Genomic DNA, 20,955 nt, shown 5'->3' on the forward strand with positions numbered 1-20,955 from the left:
ATTCGAAAACGGTAAAACTCAACTGTTTAACTCTAGGGGAGTTGGAAAATGAGCCTATTTTCAAAAACAGTGGAGTGTTCCTTGAAGGAGTTTATGGCTAGTTTGGGATTTGGAGTAATTGCCGTGCTTCTCGTAAATTCATGTAGATTATATTTCACTACCATCAGGTTGGTAAAGATTCTCACCAGCCAAACATCCTATAACTATGATATCATTTATGACTGGATTATAAAAGGATTTTTCATTATATTACCCCAGAAATTACTTTTCTTTTCTGTAGCTATCTGCAGTTGCAGAAATGCTGTCACAATGTGAGCAAGTGTGCAGTGTGAAACAGACTTTACATGTAATTTATCCTTTTCACTTTATGCACTTTTTCTTTTATAATTTATGACAAACTCTTCTCCTTCATGACTGAACTTGTTCCACTTCCCTTTCATCCACCAGATGATCCATGTGGGCAGCCACCGTCATTCCCACACTCACATCTGCAGGGGAAAACTGGGCTTGACCTAGGGGATGAACTTCTGTATGCCTGTGACCCAGGATACAAACTGCCCAATGGAGATAAGGCCTTCAGCCTGCTTTGCGACAGTTGTGGAGAATGGTACAGCCTGGTGCAGCATTGCGTCAAAGGTGAGCTGCGAACACAATGATGAGATTTAAAAACCAAAAGAGCCATGCCGAATATGAGACAGAGGTTCCAAGATACTCAATTCTTGAGGTTCAAAGGGTTTATTTGACTTTTGGGTGTAGCTGTGTAGTCCTCAATATGTTTTATATGTTGCAGATGATCCTGAAGGCCACATCGACTATGAAGATAAGTTCACAGATGGCCATCTCCTTGAGAATCCGAGGGAGGAGCATCATATTTCTTTGAATCCAGGAGGAACACAGTCCACTGATCATGAAGTAGAAGAATCCTCTCCTGAGCCTGAGCGGAGAGTCATGTCTGAGGAGGAGAAAGAGAATGATGAAGATTCAACAGTATCAGTAACTGAACCTCCAGTGTCTCAACTCAGTCAGAAGCACATGTTCTGGTTCCCTTCAGAGGCCTTCCAGGAAGAGAAGGAGCAGCCGGGTATCACCACTGATTCCTCCTCTATTAAAAGCCCCAATGAAGACGAGAGCCACATGATGGTCAAAACAACCTACAGCCAATCTAGTCCTGACATGATCACAGAGGAAAGTGACTATCTGACCGATCCTCCCACCAGTGAACCTGCCAGTCCCAGTGTCGGCGGCACGGACGAGTCTTGGCTAGATGGATACCCTGTTACTCAGGATGAAGATAAAGCTGGAGGTGAGTCGACGGGGGAGGCGGGGCCAGAACAAGATGCGGGGTCGGAAACAGAGACCTTGACTGGCCACTCAGAAGTAGAGGTGTTTGAGGATGTAACCAAAAACCCTGTGGAAGCAAAGACGGGGGGTTTGATTGACAACCCTGAAGAGGAAGAAGATGGAGAAATGAAAAAGGACAAGAACCACAGGAAAGGAGACGAGGAAGAGCTTGGTAAAGGGACAAACAGACTTGAAAAGGGAGAGTCTGTTGTAACACCTTATAAGAAAACAACTGAAGGGCTTTCAGAAGATGAAATGGGGAAAGAAACGTACACACCAGAGGAAACAGATTCTGATGGATCCAAAACATTGGGGTTTGATGGTCTTACTGATAGTCCAAATGGTGTGGAGGTGAAGCCCACCACCTCCATTACTCAGATCACACCCAGTCCAGATGATATTGCTGTACACAAGTGGCCCATGCCATACACACCAGCTTCTGCTCCTGAAAATGTGAGTGCCAGTCAAGGTGGGTTGGGTCCTGAGAAAACATCCACACCTTCTGGGATGGTACATTTGGATGGTACACCTGATTATATCTCCAGCATGCCCACTCCTGTCATTAAGGATCCATGGGAAACCATTGATGACCACTTCCTGGAGCACATCCCTGTTCATGTCCCAACTGAAACGCCTGAAAATCGGAGTGTGATGGAACGTGGTGGAGATCACAGCCTGGATCAACAGGACCAAGCTGGAGAGGGTGCTTGTGCAGAAGACCCCTGTCACGGTTCAGGCCGCGGGCCCATGATCGCAGCCATTATCATTGGCATCGTAGCAGCAGTAATGGGTGTGGTCTTGGGGGTGTGGTGTTATAAAAAGAGGCAACAAAAGAGCTCGCACTACCAGCTTAATGGAACTAACAGGCAAACACAGTGTATTGAATTACAACAGACTGTGTGAGAGTCATACAGATCCTCATAAAACCCACAGCTTACATGAGCATCCACACAAAGCCGTTCATGTGTGAACGTTACAGTCTATGTCCACCGGGGCTCAAAAAAGTGAATTTGAAATCTATCTATCTATCTATCTATCTATCTATCTACACAGCAAAATTCCCAGAGTTTAATCATCTCTGCTCAGAGTACATATTGTCCCAATCTACAGAGTGTTAAAGTAACACTGAAGCAGAGTTAAAGTTAATGGGATAATTAAGCAATTAATTAATTGATGAGTGAGCATTATTAAAGAAAACCCGCTGTTAACAATGTTGAAGATGAACAACTACTGCTCAGGCTTTTAGATATGAAAACATCACATAATCCTCAACAGTGGTAACTCTGCTTCAGTGTTACTTTAACACTCTGTAGATTGGGACAATATGTACTCTGAGCAGAGTTGATTTAACTCTGGGGATTTTGCTGTGTATCTGTCTATCTATCTATCTATCTGTCTATCTGTCTATCTGTCTGTCTGTCTGTCTATCTGTCTATCTATCTATCTTCTAATTTTCTAGTAAAACTACAGTTATATGAAATTTAGTTCACCTAAATTTGCCTAAATTTCAAGAATTGCATTGCATTAAAAAAAATTCTTAATTCAGTTCTGAATGCCACACAACCCTGACTTTCACAAGGAGTATGTCTGTGTTCAACACTCCTTATTTAGGTAGTATTTCTGTTTTACCATGTTTTCTATTTCTTTATATTTTCATTGTATTGTGGATAATTGTTGTATCATGAATCAGATGTCTTCTCTTGCTTTGGACGGACTGCATTGGACTGCGGGTCGGTGCATGTGTGTACATGGTGCCCGTCTGTCCTTGTTAACAGATTTGTATGTGTTTATAGTTTTGTCCATTATGAGTGAGCGTGAGTGAAAGAATCATTGTGACTTTAGCCTATTTTGGTTTTGAAAGAGAGCAGTCAGTTAAAAGAGAGTGTGGTTGAACTCAGTATTCTCTGTGTGCTATTGAAAGTTTCCAGCTTGCAGACAGGTGAGACATTCTGGTCAGAGGAACTGAGGGTGAATTCTGATTGGCTTTCAGATCATACAGACCTAGAGTAGGTAGAAAAATAGCTTTCATCCCTAAATTTAGAATACAATGAGCATTTGTTCATTTCAAACCTTTTTCCTATAAATAAGTGAGTTTCTTGGGGTTGAACTCAGGACTCAGAAAGATTCACACTCACAGACAGGTGAGACATTCTTCTCAGAGGAACTGAGGGTGGATTCTGATTGGCTTTCAACACGTTTACAGTTTGTTGAGTTTCAGTTTCTTTAAAATATATGTAGTACTATAAAAGTTATATCATAGCAGACTATTTTCTACATATATTTTCCCAAATATCTCATTGATGTTCAGTGCAAATTTTTTGGCCGTGTTTTGTACAAGATATTCAGTCGACTTCAGTGACGTTTATGAGGCATATTTATATCATGTGTATTATAAATGTAAAAAAATTAGAACTAGTGAATTAAAACAAAACAAACACAAATCAGTTATGTCTAAATCGCTTTTTATTTCAATTGTCATACTGAGGTCAAACATATATAGCATAGTTTGCTATTTTTAGATAATATTAATAATAGGTAATGAAGTGTAGTAAAGCGATTTATTTCTAGGTGTTGTTAGAGCAAATGTAGCATTTTTTACATTGTTTGATTTAATTATAAATAAAGAAAAGTGGAGTAAAACTTCATGAATTTTGCAGGGTCATTTGTAAGTATCCATTAATGATCGGCTGACAGTATTAACATTATCTAACTGTTTGGGTATTTTTGGTTGTTGGTTGTTGCTCTTGTATTTTAATATGTTTTCCAGCCCTGACATCTCTATTTAGTAGAGAAGCTAGTACAGTCTTATTTACATTAGCCATTTAGTGGACGCTTTTATCCAAAGATAATTACAAAAGTGATTTATCATACAAGAGCCAAAAACACTTGCATTTACTTACAAAAAAAAAGCAATTTTCCAGTCTTAACGCAAAGAATGTAAAAAAAAAAAAAAAGCTAAATTTTAGATCAGGAAATAATTTCCAGTTGGCTGCTGTAGATATATTTAAATCTACAGTGCTAAACACATGAACTGCTTACCATAAAATTAGTCATTTACTATTTGTGGGGTAAACCATTGGCCATTGGAACCATTTTATTTGCTCTGATCTCTTCTGATGATTATATTCTGAACTGTAAAGTGTTTTTATTGTGATAAGGAACTGTGAGATTTCATGCTCTTTGTTAATTTCAATTCCATTTTAAGATAAAACTGCTTGGTAATATCAACATTACACTGTAACAATGTCGGTTAGATGTGACATGAGGGTATCTGACTAAACATAGCTGTGGAATACTAATGAACCAATAAATTACTTTGGGGGGAAAATATCCGCTTTAGTCTTCCTTGGTGTCAACATTGCTGTGAGAGCTTAAATAGGCTTAAAAAAACATTTCCTTCCTAAAATAAGACTGCAAACATTTGTGTGTAAGAGCAGCAGGGCCAAGCCTGATATCACAAAAGAGGGACATGGTTTCTGTCTATACTGTCGTTTTTACCACAAAACAAAGATGAAACACTCAGAAACACTCCTGCATACAAATACTCACACAGCGAGAGAACAGAGACTTATTTAAATGTGTTTGAACATGGAGTATCTGTGCAGTTTATCACACCATAGTAGGAAAAACCCACAGAGAAAAGGAAAGAAGGAGTGGGGGATGAGGAACGAGAGATGTGGAGGGAGTTTGAATTAAAAAATGACCGTCCAAATGCACTCTTAAAATTCAAGTGTTTTGCTTAAGGTCCAGTGTTTAGTCTTTTGCTATTATATTTAGTCTGAAGGTTTACTGCTTTTAGGGGCAGGAAATTCTGGTTCAGCCTTTGAAAATAGACAAGTTTGTTTGATTTCTTCTATGCAGCACCATTTTACACATATTTTGAATAATAGCCAAGTGAACATTTGTGAAGTTATCAACAACATATTAGTACTAACATTTGGTCCAAACAGATTATGTGAGGCTTGGCATAACCAAAAAACTGCTAAGCTCAAGATCTTAAAGTAAGTCAGTTCTTCTGAAATGCCCAAAACACAAATTCTCCACCAGAAGGAGGATTGTACAAAGACAGTGTAACACTTTAAGTAACAAAATATGAATTAAAACAACACAGATGTAGAAAATGACTGATAAATCAACCAGTATTTCACAGCACAAAAGTGGCGAGTTTTCATCCACATTATTTATTACAATAGCATCTGCATCTGTAACAATCAGCCAAAAAATACATTTTCAGTGTTTAACCAGTTCTTGCGGCTCAAGTCTACCTGGATATCATCATGGTATCCCTTCTGGATTGCTATTTGGATTTTATTTAATGTAGAAAAGCAACCTTTAATAAAACAAAAACACACATTGTTTTCTCTAAGATACAGTAAGTTGACAGTTTGATTCAGATTTATAATATTTTGGCTTGTGGTGCATGTGCAAAACCTGTATTTACATGTGTAAATATAAGTACATATTTTAGTACAGATGTGTACAGTAAAAAGATATCAACACTTCCAACCACCAACCCCAAAATAAATACAAGAACAAAAATTGTACAGGAATGAGAATACCTTTATGGTCTTTTTCACAATGTTTTTATTTCAGTGCAAATAAAATCGTTTATTCATCCTCAGCATTAAGATATTCATCAAGAAACTCTAAGACTTCCCCCTGAAAGAGAAAATAGTTGGAGGAAGAGTTAGAGAGAATGGTGTTTTATTTTATTTTAATTTAATCTGCTTCTTATTCTGCAATCATTGCATCGGGGTTATTATAGTTAACTAAAACTAAAACCATAAATTGTTAATAAATAAATAAATAAAACGTTGACTCAAATAAAATAAAATGTTTTTAAAAGATTAAACTTATTTTATTTCAGCTAGTTGCCAAAGCAAAATTTCTCATTTTCATTTAGTTTAACTTGAAAAAATCTTGCAAAATACTGAAAAAATAAAAACAAATAAAATCTCGATACAAAAATAGCACAGCACTGTAATTAAATAATCATATGAAAACTTCCATTTATCAGCCACTAGAGGGCGGTGTGAATCAGTAAACGGCTCAGAGTGAATCAGTAAGCATAGTGCTCACCCAAGTGGCCAAACAAGCGGTCAGCACTACTCCGAATAGTTGTAAAACAGCTACATGTTTGTGAATATTCAACAAGCATTCAAATAACCCACGCACCAACTCTCAGCTCTCACCTCATCATCTGGCAGAAACTTCTGTTTGGCAAATTCTAGCATCTGCAGCTGTAGCGCCGTTTGATTGTAGTACCGTACTGCTTCCTGTCATGTGAGAATGCATTATGAGTACAACATCGAACATCTAAAAGAAAATAAATGTGTTTATTCATTATTTACCATGATGTGAGACACCTACCGCTCTAGGGATGAAATCCTCATCAGTGAGGCCAAATTTTTCTCTATGGTACCGATAATAATCCACATTATTCTTCATCACCTCATCACTGGGATCAAAGAGCATGTAGCTGGCCACACACGGTACAGCGTTCTTCAGATCATTCACTGAATGAGAATGAAGGAGAGAAACTTTTGAATGGAAGTGTATGTTTCATATGTCAGTTTTTCACATTCATGGTTCACACAAGTAGTTTAAACAGAGAACTTTCTTGACTTACATTTATAATAAGCAAACTGGAGGTAGTGGTACATGGTTGCCACAAATTTCTCAACAACAAATCCACCTACAACCGGCGTGAGCTCGCTCTCACAGTGAACCTTCCTCTCCAGAACCTCTGCGTAATGATCTAAAGACAGAGAAACAGACATGTTGTTATGTTTCAGCTAAAGTTACAAAGGATCTCAAGGGCAGACATGACAAGAGCAGCAGGTATATGCCAACCTGCAATGGACGGGTAAAAGTCTTTGAAGTCTTTGATCTGTCTGGATCCCTCTGATGCAGCGATGCACTCATCATACACCTTGAAAAAGTCTCTCAGTGCCAACTCCATATCTGACACTGACGTTCTGAAGTTATCGCCATTGTACGCCCGCACGGCCCGAATGAACAATGTCTGAATAAGAAAAACCCACATTAAGCATATGTAACTGTAAACTACAACACTGTTTATTACATTCAACAGACGTATTACAGTTGCATACGTTACCTGAGCTTGCATTGCATAAATGTAGACATATATTATTATAGATTAATATTATATATGCAATACCTTTTAAAAATTTGGAGTCTTGAGATTTTTTATGTTTTTAAAAAGAAGTCTCTTTTGCTCGCCAAGGCTGCATTCATCTGATCAAAATTACAGTAAATAAGTAATATTGTGAAATTTTTAAAATGTAAAATACCTGTTTCTAATTTAATATATTTTTTTAATGTAATTTATTTCTGTGATGACAAAGCTTCAGTATCACATCCTTCAGAAATCATTCTTATACAGTATGTTGATTTGGTGGTCAAGAAATATTTCTGATTATAATCAGTGTTGAAAACAGTTGTGCTGCATAATTTTTTTTTTTACTTTGACGAAGAATAGTTCAAAAGAACAGCATTTATTTGAAACAGAAATATGTTGTACAACTATAAATGTATTTTGATCAATTTAATGCATCCTTGCTGATTAAAAGTATTAATTAATCCCACTGTCCCCAAACTTACTGTTATGTGTATTTCTGCATATAATTTAATAAACATTTGTCATTGTAAGTAATATTATCAGCATATCTGAAAGAAAAATGTCATTTGAAAACTAACATGAATTTCAGGATTTCTTAGTATTTAGTTTGACCCCCATCTGCTTTAATGGCAGCAGCTCTCAAGCTGCATTAACAAGAGGATTAAAATGAGGATTTGATTTCCTCTTATTCAGTGTTTAGTGTGTGGGGTCTCACCTCATATGACTTGGTCTCCAGGTCTTTCATATGTTCATCAGCTCCAGGTAAACTCTTGTAATAGTTCATGTTCCTCTGCATCATCTCATCATCAGGATGCTTCAGAAGAAATGTGTATGCTGCAGATACAGCTTTGGCCAAATGATCACTCTGGAATAATTTATAATAATCCATTTTGTCAGATATTTCCAAACCAAAACTCTACACATAAAAATATTCAAACAAATCATGGTACTACAATGGTAAAACCACTGATTTTTAGTATGTTATTCTCTGAAGTAGGCCTTCTTTAGAATACCATGCAGTGCATGCACTTTAAAATGTACCATGGTACATGAATAAGGTAAACATTCAGTACCATGGTATTATTACTATGTTATACCGTCTACATTTCAAAAAGTATTAAAATGCAATGTAAATTTCATGTTTTTGACATGGTATTGTGGCAATACCATGAAGCATTTTCCACATGTACTTTGTTGCGTTAGGATGGCTATTTGTCGAGTTTTGTGTTAAAACAAGCCAGGTGAGACGAACGTAATGACATGCAGCTTTATTGTTCCAGCCTCTCTTCTCCAATAGGGGGCAGTAGTTAACCATATCACCACATACTTGCACATTTAATTGCACATTATGTACTTTGAAATGCCATGTATTTTGATATATGGGTACATGGTTCAGTACCATATTACCATCTAATACAATCTACACAACAAAAAAAATCAACCATCGTACTCCATTGTTTTTCACTGTGAACCTTCTGAAGTCCTATAATCTATTACCATGTTACAGTATTGCACAACACTCATTTACCTTTAAACTTGCTTTATAAATAACTTTAGAGGCAATGAGTGAAAGTTAATGTTTAGTAGTGGACTCACTTTAAAGTAAGCAAACTGCAGGTACTTGTAGGGCTCCCGTTTCTCAAACTCCTCGATGGTTTCACGGCTGGGAAGCGTCTGTCTGAAGGCAGGTAAGCCCTGCTTGCATCGCTTCAGACACTGAGCTCGCTTCATCACGTTACCGAAGGCGTGCAGCTCGGGGAAGTCTCTGAAGCGCGTCTCGTCGTCGAGGCGCACCGTGCTGCAGTTGAGGTTACAGAAGGCCTCGCTGTCCCTGAGCAGCCGGTACAGCCGGAGACTCATCTCCAGAAACTCCACGCTCTCGGACCACTTTTCCTCACTGTACTGGTCTAAAGCGTGTCGATACGCCGAGTCCAGGGGCATAAGCTCGTGCCGTGGGAAACTACGAAAGTTGTATTTCTCATACTGCGCAAGGACGCAAAAAGTAAAACAGAATAAAAGAAATGCAAACCTGAGGCCGTGCGATAAGGAGGCCATGGTCCCGTATGGGAATCCCAAAGTACGCAGGAGTGTGAGAGAACAAAACCCGCCCGCCCCACAGCCTCTCCACGTCCCCAAAGTCCGTCAGAACGCACCCTTCCCCCATGCAGCTAAAAAAACATTACAGTGATTGCTCCACGTCAAGTCCGTCAGAACGCACCCTTCCCCCATGCAGCTAAAAAAACATTACAGTGATTTACTAAAAAAATATGTTTACTCGTCAAATCCCACCGGTAACATTCACTTTTAAGTTTGAAGGGTCTAAAAAGACACATAGGCCTATACAACTATGAAAGTTCTTACTGTCTTGATTTGCGAACATTTTACATGGCTGCTGTAAATAGTTTAAACCAGATACCATAAACCAGAACGGTTTAATTCCAGTTTGTCCCTCTAAGATATTTGTGTCCAAACTCTATACAAGAAAGCATGTAAAATATGCCATTATATAGATAATTACAATATCTGCTGTGTATATATCATATAATTTAAACTATTCTAACATTATTCACATTACAAAAGTATAGATTGCAAACTATTGTTTTATTCATTAAAAGGAAACTAAAATGAATGGACGGATTTGGGTGTAAGAAGAATTAGTAATAATATATAATATAATATAATATAGTATATGCATTTATCAAAACGTAGTTTACTATAATAAGGAGACATATGATGATTTGATCTAATAAATATAAAGTTAAAAAAAGGCCTATTTCACTGCTCGGCGAGCCCTCTATAATTACATGCTCATAAACCCCCATCATAAAGCGCGAAAGTATAGATTGCAAACTATTGTTTTATTCATTAAAAGGAAACTAAAATGAATGGATGGATTTGGGTGTAAGAAGAATTAGTAATAATATATAATATAATATAATATAATATAGTATATGCATTTATCAAAACGTAGTTTACTATAATAAGGAGACATATGATGATTTGATCTAATAAATATAAAGTTAAAAAAAGGCCTATTTCACTGCTCGGCGAGCCCTCTATAATTACATGCTCATAAACCCCCATCATAAAGCGCGAGCCGCCCCTCTCTGTGCCACGTAGAAAGCATTCCAGCCTCCAGGCCTGCATTTCCGCATTTTCCCTGCAAAACGGAGCCCTTTCCTGCGTATTCTCCATATAAAGTGACACCGGAGCCATAGGAAGCAGTTAGAGGGAGTTTCAGAATCCGTCCAGCGCGTCCACCACGTCTACACACTTCCCTTCTCAACTACAGTGAGCGAGAGGGTTTGAGGAAACTCTGCTGCAGCGACCGAAAGCAGCAACGAGCCCTTTGCAAAACACAAACGGAAGATGATACGGTTATTGGTACAGATGATTCTACCGGCTATCCTAGTGACTTTCGTGGCGTGCAACGCGCCGCCGGTACCGTTAGATGACATCGTGATAGAGAAGACGTTCACTCCGGAGCGCTGCGACCGGATGGTCAAGTCAGGAGACTTTGTTCGGTATCATTACATCGGCATGTTCCCTGATGGAAAGAAGTTTGACTCTAGGTTAGTGCAAAATGCATGTTTGACTTCCATTGTTCATCTTCTCACCTGGCCTAAAGCCATTTGCGTTTGTAGAGTTTACAGTCTGTTGAGCTCACAGCCACGCAGTCAGAGCAGATGGGCCTTGCTCAGTTAGCATAAACATTTACTGCTGCAAAAGCACATTATATACATTTACAATTGGTTTAGAAAAAGTTAACATGTTGTAGATTTTAATATGGAATGATTGCATATGTGAGTGAATGAATAGCCTACATGAATGAATGTACACGTGACTGAGTGAACCAATGAATAAGCGAATGAATGAATGAATGAATGAAGTATGGTGAATGGCTGTAATTTTCATATTAAATAAAAGGACATACCTTTTTCAACTTTTTTTAAAGAACTATGTTAATAATTTTTTTGCCTACTAAAATTTCGAATCTCAAAGTTGTAAAAAAAAAAAAATATTGGAGTATATCTTACAAGAAAATACTGTTTTAGTCTTTCTACTTCAAAATTTCATATTTAATTTAGTGTGTTACTTGCTGTTTCTTTGTAATTATTTGCTAAATTTACTAGCAGTTTGAGAGTGAAAATTATTTTACCAACAAATAGTTTTCAGTGTAGATTTAATTAGGGCTGTCGCGATTCGTCGATTTTATTCGACTATTCGATGATTTAAAAAAAAAATCCTCGACTTCATTTTGCTCGCGTCGACTAACCGGCAAAATATAATTGATTTAAGTAAAATGTGAAAATTATTATTGCATTATTTTTTGCAAATGTATTATTGCACAAAATTATTATTGCACTAACCTCTTTTAATTTTAATTTAATTTCTTATGAAGAAAGAAATCTTTTTTTTAAAGACACATTTACATGAGAAGCAAACTGTGTGAGATAATATTAGAGAATATATCTTAAATTAATTTTATTGTTCTATTGTTCCATTGGCAAATAGTTAAATTAAAAATACTGTTTTAAGGTCACTCGATTTTGATAAACGTTTAATGTAAGAAAATGATTTAATTATTTGCCAAATTATTCAAAAATATATTCTCTAAAAGCTCTTAATATCTTACAAAACGTTGCTTCTCAAAAAAAATCTGATTTTAAGGATGTTTTTACTGAAAAAAAAAAAATTAAGAAAATTATTTTTGCAGTGTAAATGTTTGTTGATTTGTGTGTTTGCAGTTATGACCGTGGCACCACCTATAATGTGTTTGTTGGTCGGAAGCAGTTGATCGCTGGAATGGACAAAGCTTTAGTGGGCATGTGTGTTAATGAACGATGGATGATCAAAATCCCTCCACAGCTTGCCTACGGAAAGGACGGTTATGGTAAACACACTTTTAAAAACACAGCTCTCTGTTTACCACTTCATGCATGAATGTCTATCAATGTAGGTGCCATCAGCACATTTACAATTAAATAGGCACATACCACTAGGTAGCATGCTAATGCGTGAAATTCACTGAGACCTACAATGCCCATTATCCTCCTGAACTCCTGCTGAGTCAGAGGAGCATGGCATCTCCATTTGGAGAGAGAGGAGGGGGGAGTTGAACAGATGGGGGTGTGAAGAAGAAGAAGAATGTTGAGCCATGTCCACTTTTCAGAACTAGTTGTGAAGTGTGTGTCTGCCCAATTCAGCTGCAGGAGACACAAACAGATGTGTATAGTTTAACTGCACATACATACAACAAACTTACATTATAAGTAATTTCAGACACATTAATCTCATGATCAGCTCTTTCAGTGAAATACAAAATACACAGGGTGGCAAAATTCCCCTTGCACAGTTTTATTGTAGTGAGTTGTAGTTGTAGTGAGCAAACAACAACTAATAATGCAGCCTTTATAGTAAACACAAAAACTAAAGCATTTATTGTCCTTCTTTAGAGTAGCTGGTTTCAATCAGGCTTCAGTGGGCAGATTTAAAAGCTGCCAAGCTGGTTTGATTTTTATTTCTCACAGTATTTTTATGTCATTCCTTGTCAGGTGATATCATCCCCCCAGATTCCATCCTTCACTTTGATGTGTTGATGTTGGACATTTGGAACACAGAGGACAAAGTGCAGATAAAGACCTACCACAAGCCAGAGAGCTGTGTCCGCACTGTACAAGTGTCTGATTATGTCCGTTACCACTACAATGGTACTCTGCTCAATGGCACGCTGTTCGACTCCAGGTGAGATGAGTCATGTGGACCTCAAAAATAGATAGATAGATATTTTTTGTAACTCACATTTTATATTGAATAACTTTTATTAAACTTTTTTTTTTCTATGCCAACAACAATAGTTCCATAGCCGCCGTGTTACAACAGCGAGGGAATGATCGGATGTTTATGAACAAATCAGTTAGCCCAATGATTTAATGACTCATTCATTTGAAGTTATATTAATCAGCCTTTTTTGAACAATTCCTTTGAATGAAGTCGTCAAATGACTCATATAGACTTTCACATGTCACCACCTACTGGTGTAACCATGTAACATCCAGGAAGAGCCACAAAAAATCCCTATCACTAATGACAGCCTGTAACAGAGGTTTATTTGTTTATTTAAATAAAAAAACGATAAAAAATAAATAAATAATAGGATTACAATAAATAGAATTTAAAAATTGATTACAATTAATAAATAAAAAAAATAGATTAAAATACATAATTAGTACATCTAACCGTAATATACTGAGTATAAAAATAATAATATAAGTTAGAAACAAAACCTTTTTCAAAAAATATTTGACACATATTTATAATATTATTTTTTTATAGAATTAACAGTGAACGTATTTTTGAATTTTATGCATTTCCCGATTAGTAATTCTGATTCTTTCATTTGCAGTCACACGCGTTTGCGCACCTATGACACTTACGTGGGAATTGGCTGGCTCATTGCGGGAATGGACCAGGGGCTTTTGGGAATGTGTCTAGGAGAAAAACGTATCATCACCATGCCACCTTTCCTTGGCTATGGAGAGAATGGGGATGGTGAGAGTCATTTTATTAGTAATATATACTAACAGTGCATGCAAAATAAGCATTACAACATCTCCACTCACAGGAAGTGACATCCCCGGTCAAGCCTCTCTGGTGTTTGATGTGATTCTGCTGGACCTTCATAACCCCAAAGATGAAATCACAGTAGAAGTGCAAAGCCTTCCAGATCACTGTCCACGCAAGAGTGAAGTAGGAGACTTCGTGCGTTACCATTATAATGGATCCCTGTTGGATGGCACATTCTTTGACTCCAGGTAAAAACCCTTGATTTGAACAGATTTTTTTTTAAAGTGATATACAGTGCACTTATGCTTACATTTGTGTTTATGTTTCAGTTACTCAAGGAATCGCACATATGACACTTACATCGGTAAAGGCTATGTGATCGCAGGAATGGACCAAGGACTCCTGGGTGTGTGTGTTGGAGAGCGCAGGAGGATTGTTATCCCACCTCACCTGGCATATGGAGAAGAGGGCACAGGTGTGTGCTGATCAGTCCTTTTACTTCAAAACAACACGAGGTTAACTTATCATTGTATTAATCTCTTCTATCTCCTCATACAGGAACTAAGATCCCTGGCTCAGCTGTGCTGGTGTTTGATGTCCACATTATTGATTTCCATAACCCATCTGATATAGTTGAGATCACCAGTGTGAAGCCAGAGAAATGCATCTACAATGCAAAACGTGGTGACTTTGTCAAATACCACTACAATGCCACTCTCATGGATGGCACTTACATCGGCTCCACGTGCGTTGCAATTATACATTTGTGTATCATGTTGTTTTGGCATGTTGTCTAACTTAACATTACAAATATTTGATTATGTTATTGCTAAGAAATGGGAATCAAAATGAATGGTTTATATTTTAAAAATTGTTTATAACTAATTTGTGTTTTCCACTGCGTCTGTGTGTAACTGCAGGCAAACCTTTGGTAAGACATACGATGTGGTTCTGGGGGCTGGACAGGTGGTCATAGGCATGGAACAAGGGCTTATAGGAATGTGTGTCGGAGAGAAGCGCAGGCTAGTCATTCCACCTCACCTTGGCTATGGAGAGAGGGGAGTAGGTAAGACATCCTCTCACAGACACACACATTTTAAATATATATCAATACATTGAGATATATTTTACTAAAAGTAATGGATTTTACTAAAAGTGAACAGTGAATCTAACTGATTCAGTGTTCATTTTAAGTTCAGTTAGTGAAGGACTCATCTGACTGATTCAAAATGGTTGAAGGGTTAGTTCACCCAAAAATGAAAATTAGTCCATAAATTACTCACCCTCAAGGCATCCTAGGTGTATATGACTTTCTTCTTTCAGACGAATCCAGTCGGAGTTATTTAAAAAATTGTCTTTGATCTTTCAAGCTGTTTAATGGCACTCAGCGGGTGTTGCAGTTCATCAGTCCAAAAGAAGTGAAATAAAAAGCACCCATTCATAAAAAAAAGTGTCTCACACGGCTCCGGCGGGTGAACAAAGGCCTTCTGTAGCGAATCGATGCGTTTTTGTAAGAAAAATATCCATATTCAAAACATAATAATCACTTTAATGTAGCTTGCGCCAACAGTTGTACATGGAAGCAGCTCCGGGCTGATGATGTATGAGTTCAGTGTTGCGCATGCGCCGGTGAGTCTCGTGAAAACCAACATTTGTTAACAGGAGCAAAGGAAGCAAAGTTTCCTTACTTTAGCAAAGGAAAACCAGTCTTCTCTTGGCTTATATCGAAATCCTCCAACATCCTTCTTTACAAATCCTCATTTTGTACTTCTAATTAGTGACCGTTGTTTTGTTTTGATCTCTTCCCTGCGCTTCCGCGTTCGTCACTTCTGAGCGGCGCATGCGCAACGGCGTCCTCATTCGTCATCAGCCCGGAGCTGCTTCCGTGTACAACAGTGAGCGCAAGCTACATTAAAGTGATTATTAAGTTTTGAATATCGTTTGTGATACACCCACCACAGGGAGCCAGAGTAAATTCTTCTAAAAACTACTTGGCTAAACAAACGATTTTGGTGCTGATATATTGATTTTCAGGGAGGTTTTTTGCTCACCACAGAGTAGTATACTACTCTTACTATTTTTCCATGTCTTTCTATGGCAGTAATGGTAAGAGTATTATGCTAGTATAGGGTTCCCAATTCAGCATTTGTCTTATCAAACAGCATCAGCTGTCATTTAGTCAGTGAATAAATGTTATTTTAATGTTTCAATTATGTAACAAAGAGGGATGTACAGATGGTCCACAAAACAGCAACTCTACACCAGTTTGTATAAATATAGTTCAAACCTCTATATTTCCAACAAAAAAGAGATTAAGTACTATTTCTTGCTCAGATGGTGAGGTCCCTGGCAGTGCTGTGCTGGTGTTTGATGTTGAGTTGGTGGACCTGGAGGAAGGTCTTCCTGAAGGCTACATGTTTGTGTGGAACAGCGATGTCACACCCAATCTTTTCAGTGAGATGGACAAGAACAAAGATGCACAAGTGGACACTACTGAGGTATATTGTTTTATACCACGAGTGCTTGCTTAGCAATACATCTCCAAAATGTTTATTAAGCTAATTGCGCCACTGTCTGTCTCTTTACAGTTTTCAGATTACATCCTGCAGCAGGTAAAAGAGGGCAAAGGTCGTTTGGCACCCGGTTTTGACCCGCAACGCATCATACAGAACATGTACGATAACCAGGACCGCAACAAGGATGGACAAATCACAGAGGATGAGTTTAAACTCAAGGCAGATGAAGCAGCCTCTCATGATGAGTTATGAGGCTGGACTCAGGGATGAAGGGTTGTGATTGGTTGTGTCTTGTGGTTGAATATTATAAATGGGAAGGGTATAAAGATGCTGAATTTGTCAGTGAAGTGTCACTCAGTGATGTTGTTTACTTTAGATGTTTGTCTGAGAGGTGTGTGCATGTATGAGTGTGCATAATTGTGTTTATATATGATTTTTTTTTGTACGGGTCTTTGAATGTTTGTAGGAGTCTGGAGTGATACAAATGTGCAAAACATTACTTTGTAAAAAAAATCCCTTAAATAAACACATTCCAACCCCCAAAGTATTATTTCACTATTTTACTAAATCACAATTTTATTAGAACCTGGAAAACTTGCTTTTCACAAATCATGCTCATAGTACTATGACTGATGATAAAAACTCGTAGCTTCCTCTTAAAAGTGAACAGCTGCAAAACAACGGGTGTTACATAATTTAAGGTTTTAGCTTGTGGATTGACAAACTGAAATGCAATATGCTGATATTGATGAACTTTTGAACTTTAAATGTTTTCTTCATGATTGAGTATGTCCATTCTGACATGTTCCTGATAATGTTCTTTCAGACTTAGCAAATAGGAATAGCACTAAAACAGTCACTACATGGCTCAATGAACAATGCATGTATATCCTATAACATGAGTGTCTGTGTCTGCCTGGTGTTTTTATAATCCTTTGAATGTGTGTCAGTGTGTGTTTAGTTGGTGTGGGATGATAGAGACTCCAAACTGGAACTGACTGTAACAGACATAAGCAAAATGCATACACAAATTAAACTTAAAAAAAAAAAAAGTAAATTGAGAACAAAATACATAAGCATTGCTGTCCCCAATTTCAAAGTTAAAGGGATAGTTCACCCAAAAATTAAAATTTGATGTTTATCTGCTTACCCCCAGGGCATCCAAGATGTAGGTTACTTTGCTTCTTCAGTAGAACACAAACAAAGATTTTTAACTCAAACCGTTGCAGTCTATCAGTCTTATAACAGCAGTCAATGGGCTCCACCTTTGAGAGTAAAAAAAACATACATAGACAAAACCAAATTAAACCCTGCGATTCGTGACGATACATTGAGGTCTTAAGACACGAAACGATCGGTCTGTGCAAGAAACTGAAAAGTATTTATATCATTTTTTACCTCTGATCCACCGCAATGTCCAACTGTCCTGAGCACGTTTGGCAAGGCCAGTTGTTCAGATACACACATCCCTGAAAACCTTTTGTATTATGTGTGTGTGTGTGTTTCTGTAGATCGACTCAGAGGGGGACATGGACTCTGGCAGCACTGAACTTGACTATACTAGGTTTGGGTCAGTTAGCAGCTTGACCTCCCATCATATGGTAAGATACACTCTCAAGCACAACACTTGATCTTCTGCACCAACAAAGTTTTGAAGGTGTAAACGGTCCAGTTTCTGTGTTGGTAGATGAATGGCAGTTTGATGAGCCTGTACAGTGTGGGCGATTTCGGGGATGTTGTAGTATCAGGGCGGATCCAGTTCTTGTTGCAGTATGATGTCAAGAAAGAGGAGCTTCATGTGCACATAATACGCTGCCAAGAGCTTGCGTCGGCCTGTAAAAATCGATCAGACCCGTAAGTATACTTGACCGTGGTCATTTTCTTTCAGTCATAACTATCAACTATTTATGAAAGCAGTCATGCTACATTTAATATTATTATCAATGTTGAAAACAACAGTGGTACTTAATATTTCTGTGGAAACGTTGATAAAGTTTTTTCAGGATTCTTTTGATTAATAGAAAGTTCAAAAGAACAGCATTTATATGAAATAGAAATATTTTGTAACATTATAAATATGTCTGTATGCTTCTCTTAAACATAGATATGTTAAAGTTTACCTTCTCCCTGACAACACATCACGCAGTAAGAAAAAAACTGCAGTGACGAGGAAAACATTAAATCCAGTCTACGATGAAACCATGAAAGTCAGTTGTAATTAATTTATTATTTCACAAATTATTTCTAAGCATTTAAAATACATTATCAAACTTACAGTACTAATTATTTCTCCACTCAACTTTAAAATGTTGCCTGTACCAGTATAAAGTGCGGAAACTGGACCTCCAGGCTCGTGTGCTGAGTATGTCAGTCTGGCACATGGAGAGAATGAGGAGAAACCTCTTCCTGGGGGAGGTGGAAGTGAGGCTGGGTCAGTGGGACTGGAACCAGAGCCAACCAACCTGGCACAACCTCCAGCCAAGAGTAAGCCCATCTCAGAGCTTATCTGATATCTGTAGTGAACTAAACCTGTGATAGTCAGATTCTCATCATGACAATCTTTATCTTAATGTATTATAGGTTAGATTAAGTCCAGATGACATTATCAGCAGAGGAACCATTCTGTTCTCAATTAAGTTTGTACCTCCAGGTTCAGAGGGTGAGTCTGAACAGACACTTCATATTTACAATCTCTATATCTGCATTTATATGCAGGACCATTGATAAATTACATGTGGCTCATTATCAATTTATTATGTGCAGGCCCACTCTCCCCTCAATAAAAGGCTAAATTGTAGAGCAGGGCAAATAGTAGTAGAGCAACTTTTTTATCAAGTATCTCCATTGTTATCAAATATTTTCTTGAACTACCCCCTGAAATTTTATGTTGATATTTTAATAATTTAACAACACATTTGCAAGTAATTCAGGTAAACAAATAAAATATGTAATCTTTTTAGTATGTGTTTTATTTCAGTTTGCGATTTGATCTCATAAGCATCTTAAATTATGTTGCTGAAAACAGGCAAAAAGAATGTTTTTATATTATCATTCTTAATTGTTTTTATATTATTATTGTTGTTGGTAACTCTAAATATAAAAAATTAAAGACATAATTATATTACTGCTTAATATATAGTAAAATATATAAAAAATTTTATTAAAAGGAATAAAACTTAATATTTGAAAATTATTTAAAATACATTTGAATTACAATACAAGTTACAAATTACCAGTTGCAATACTAATGTTCATTTAATTGTTCATTTTAAAACGTGAAACCCTCAAGCTTTCATTTTGGTTGAAAATAATTCTTTGCTCTTTTGATTTATAAATGATTCTCGTTACAAATCTGATAAAATGCTGAAAACTGTTCACAAAAATGTTAATGTATCCGACTAAAATTCAGTCTTTAGTGAGTTCACTAAGCCATATTGTGATTTCAATTTCATTTTGATTAGTTGTGCAGCCCTATTTATTTATTTATTTAAATTTTTTGTGGCTATAGGAAGTGGTTGTCCACCGACTGGTGAGCTCTATATTTGGTTGAGGAAGATTGTTGGTCTACTTCCCACAAAACGTGGCGCACCCAGTACATATGTGAAAAGGTGTGTGTGCAAATTCATAGTAGTTTGCTGTTTGATTTTTGTTGTTGTTATTTCCTGAGCACATCAGTGTGGTTTGTATATGTACAGTGTGGTATTACCAGATGAAAGTGGCATCAGTGGCCAGCAGACTAGGGTGATGCGAGGATCTGTCAACCCAGTGTTTAACCACACCATGGTTTATGACAGGTTTCAGTCCAGCGACCTTATTCAGGCCTGTGCAGAGATAACTGTCTGGAGTCCACAACCCCCTGGCTGTCTGGGTGGAGTACGACTCAGCACTGGCTCAGGTAACACAGATTTGAAGATAATATACTTGATATATAACTTAATATAGCTGGGAGGTAAGACTGTGTTCATATGTTGCAGGTGTGCGTTACGGTCAGTCTGTCTGCTGGATGGACTCAACAGAAGATGAGATCAGTGTGTGGTCAAGTGTGATTCAGAGCCCCAACAGCTGGGTGGACACTAGTCTACCTGTCAGAACCAACTTACAGCTCTGTTCTGAGTGAACTTTGTTTAACCTATGCATAGTTACCCTGTGACTTTGGTTGTGTAAAATTCTGTAATACACTACACAACTTTTTCCTAGATTTTTTCACCCAGTTTGCAGTCTGGACGGGTTGAAGCTAGTTGGCAAAAGTCAGAGCCAGTCTGCAAATTGTGGACTGTTGGAGTTGACACATTTCACAGAACATTGCATAGTATGTGATGGGCACAAACTCTGACTTTTAGGCTACGTTTACACTAGTGCATTTTCATTTTAAAACGCATAACTTTTGCT

At 37.4% G+C, this 20,955-nt stretch overlaps 4 protein-coding genes across 4 annotated transcripts in view; 3 read left to right on the forward strand and 1 right to left on the reverse strand.

The window, feature by feature from the left end:
• The window catches only part of LOC107742875 (sushi domain-containing protein 5-like), a 9,657-nt gene extending 7,267 nt beyond the window's left edge, over positions 1-2,390 (forward strand). The window contains exons 4-5 of the mRNA XM_016555948.1: positions 448-636; positions 791-2,390. Of these exons, the coding sequence (XP_016411434.1) occupies positions 448-636; positions 791-2,244 (1,643 nt within the window). The 3' untranslated portion in view covers positions 2,245-2,390. The remainder of the gene's footprint in view (positions 1-447; positions 637-790) is intronic.
• Positions 2,391-5,908: 3,518 nt separating this feature from the next.
• On the reverse strand, positions 5,909-9,635 carry LOC107742876 (cartilage-associated protein-like). Its single transcript, XM_016555949.1, has 7 exons — positions 9,080-9,635; positions 8,199-8,348; positions 7,195-7,366; positions 6,971-7,099; positions 6,712-6,857; positions 6,534-6,617; positions 5,909-6,000 (listed from the first exon to the last, which is right to left on the reverse strand). Exons 1-7 carry the CDS (start codon positions 9,536-9,538, stop codon positions 5,950-5,952), a joined length of 1,191 nt encoding a protein of 396 aa, XP_016411435.1. The 5' UTR covers positions 9,539-9,635; the 3' UTR covers positions 5,909-5,949.
• An 814-nt stretch (positions 9,636-10,449) lies between these two features.
• On the forward strand, positions 10,450-17,103 carry LOC107742858 (peptidyl-prolyl cis-trans isomerase FKBP9-like). The gene is made up of 10 exons (XM_016555930.1): positions 10,450-11,055; positions 12,232-12,377; positions 13,039-13,228; positions 13,890-14,035; positions 14,109-14,298; positions 14,380-14,525; positions 14,609-14,795; positions 14,971-15,116; positions 16,385-16,548; positions 16,639-17,103. The coding sequence occupies exons 1-10, from the start codon at positions 10,853-10,855 to the stop codon at positions 16,816-16,818; spliced, it is 1,698 nt and encodes a 565-aa protein (XP_016411416.1). The 5' UTR covers positions 10,450-10,852; the 3' UTR covers positions 16,819-17,103.
• An 876-nt stretch (positions 17,104-17,979) lies between these two features.
• On the forward strand, positions 17,980-20,683 carry LOC107742868 (synaptotagmin-like protein 1). The gene is made up of 9 exons (XM_016555940.1): positions 17,980-18,000; positions 18,078-18,167; positions 18,254-18,420; positions 18,671-18,773; positions 18,889-19,050; positions 19,147-19,225; positions 20,075-20,174; positions 20,262-20,461; positions 20,541-20,683. Exons 1-9 carry the CDS (start codon positions 17,980-17,982, stop codon positions 20,681-20,683), a joined length of 1,065 nt encoding a protein of 354 aa, XP_016411426.1.
• Positions 20,684-20,955: the final 272 nt, after the last annotated feature.

The sequence above is a fragment of the Sinocyclocheilus rhinocerous genome, unplaced genomic scaffold (assembly GCF_001515625.1).
Source record: "Sinocyclocheilus rhinocerous isolate Xijiao unplaced genomic scaffold, SAMN03320098_v1.1 scaffold1338, whole genome shotgun sequence".
NCBI classification, from domain to species: Eukaryota; Metazoa; Chordata; class Actinopteri; order Cypriniformes; family Cyprinidae; genus Sinocyclocheilus; species Sinocyclocheilus rhinocerous.

What these genes read in the sequence shown, in the direction of transcription:
- LOC107742858 (XM_016555930.1), top strand. Translation starts at nt 10,853, where the DNA reads ATGATACGGTTATTGGTACAGATGATTCTACCGGCTATCCTAGTGACT. An exon ending in CTACGGAAAGGACGGTTATG is followed by an intron (nt 12,378 to 13,038) that starts GTAAACACACTT and finishes ATTCCTTGTCAG; the next exon opens with GTGATATCATCCCCCCAGAT. An exon ending in CTATGGAGAGAATGGGGATG is followed by an intron (nt 14,036 to 14,108) that starts GTGAGAGTCATT and finishes CTCCACTCACAG; the next exon opens with GAAGTGACATCCCCGGTCAA.
- LOC107742876 (XM_016555949.1), bottom strand. Translation starts at nt 9,538, where the DNA reads ATGGCCTCCTTATCGCACGGCCTCAGGTTTGCATTTCTTTTATTCTGT. An exon ending in TGGAGACCAAGTCATATGAG is followed by an intron (nt 7,367 to 8,198) that starts GTGAGACCCCAC and finishes TTTCTTATTCAG; the next exon opens with ACATTGTTCATTCGGGCCGT. An exon ending in CTTTTACCCGTCCATTGCAG is followed by an intron (nt 7,100 to 7,194) that starts GTTGGCATATAC and finishes CTCTGTCTTTAG; the next exon opens with ATCATTACGCAGAGGTTCTG.
- LOC107742868 (XM_016555940.1), top strand. Translation starts at nt 17,980, where the DNA reads ATGTCCAACTGTCCTGAGCAC. An exon ending in GCTTGACCTCCCATCATATG is followed by an intron (nt 18,168 to 18,253) that starts GTAAGATACACT and finishes CTGTGTTGGTAG; the next exon opens with ATGAATGGCAGTTTGATGAG. An exon ending in TGTAAAAATCGATCAGACCC is followed by an intron (nt 18,421 to 18,670) that starts GTAAGTATACTT and finishes TCTTAAACATAG; the next exon opens with ATATGTTAAAGTTTACCTTC.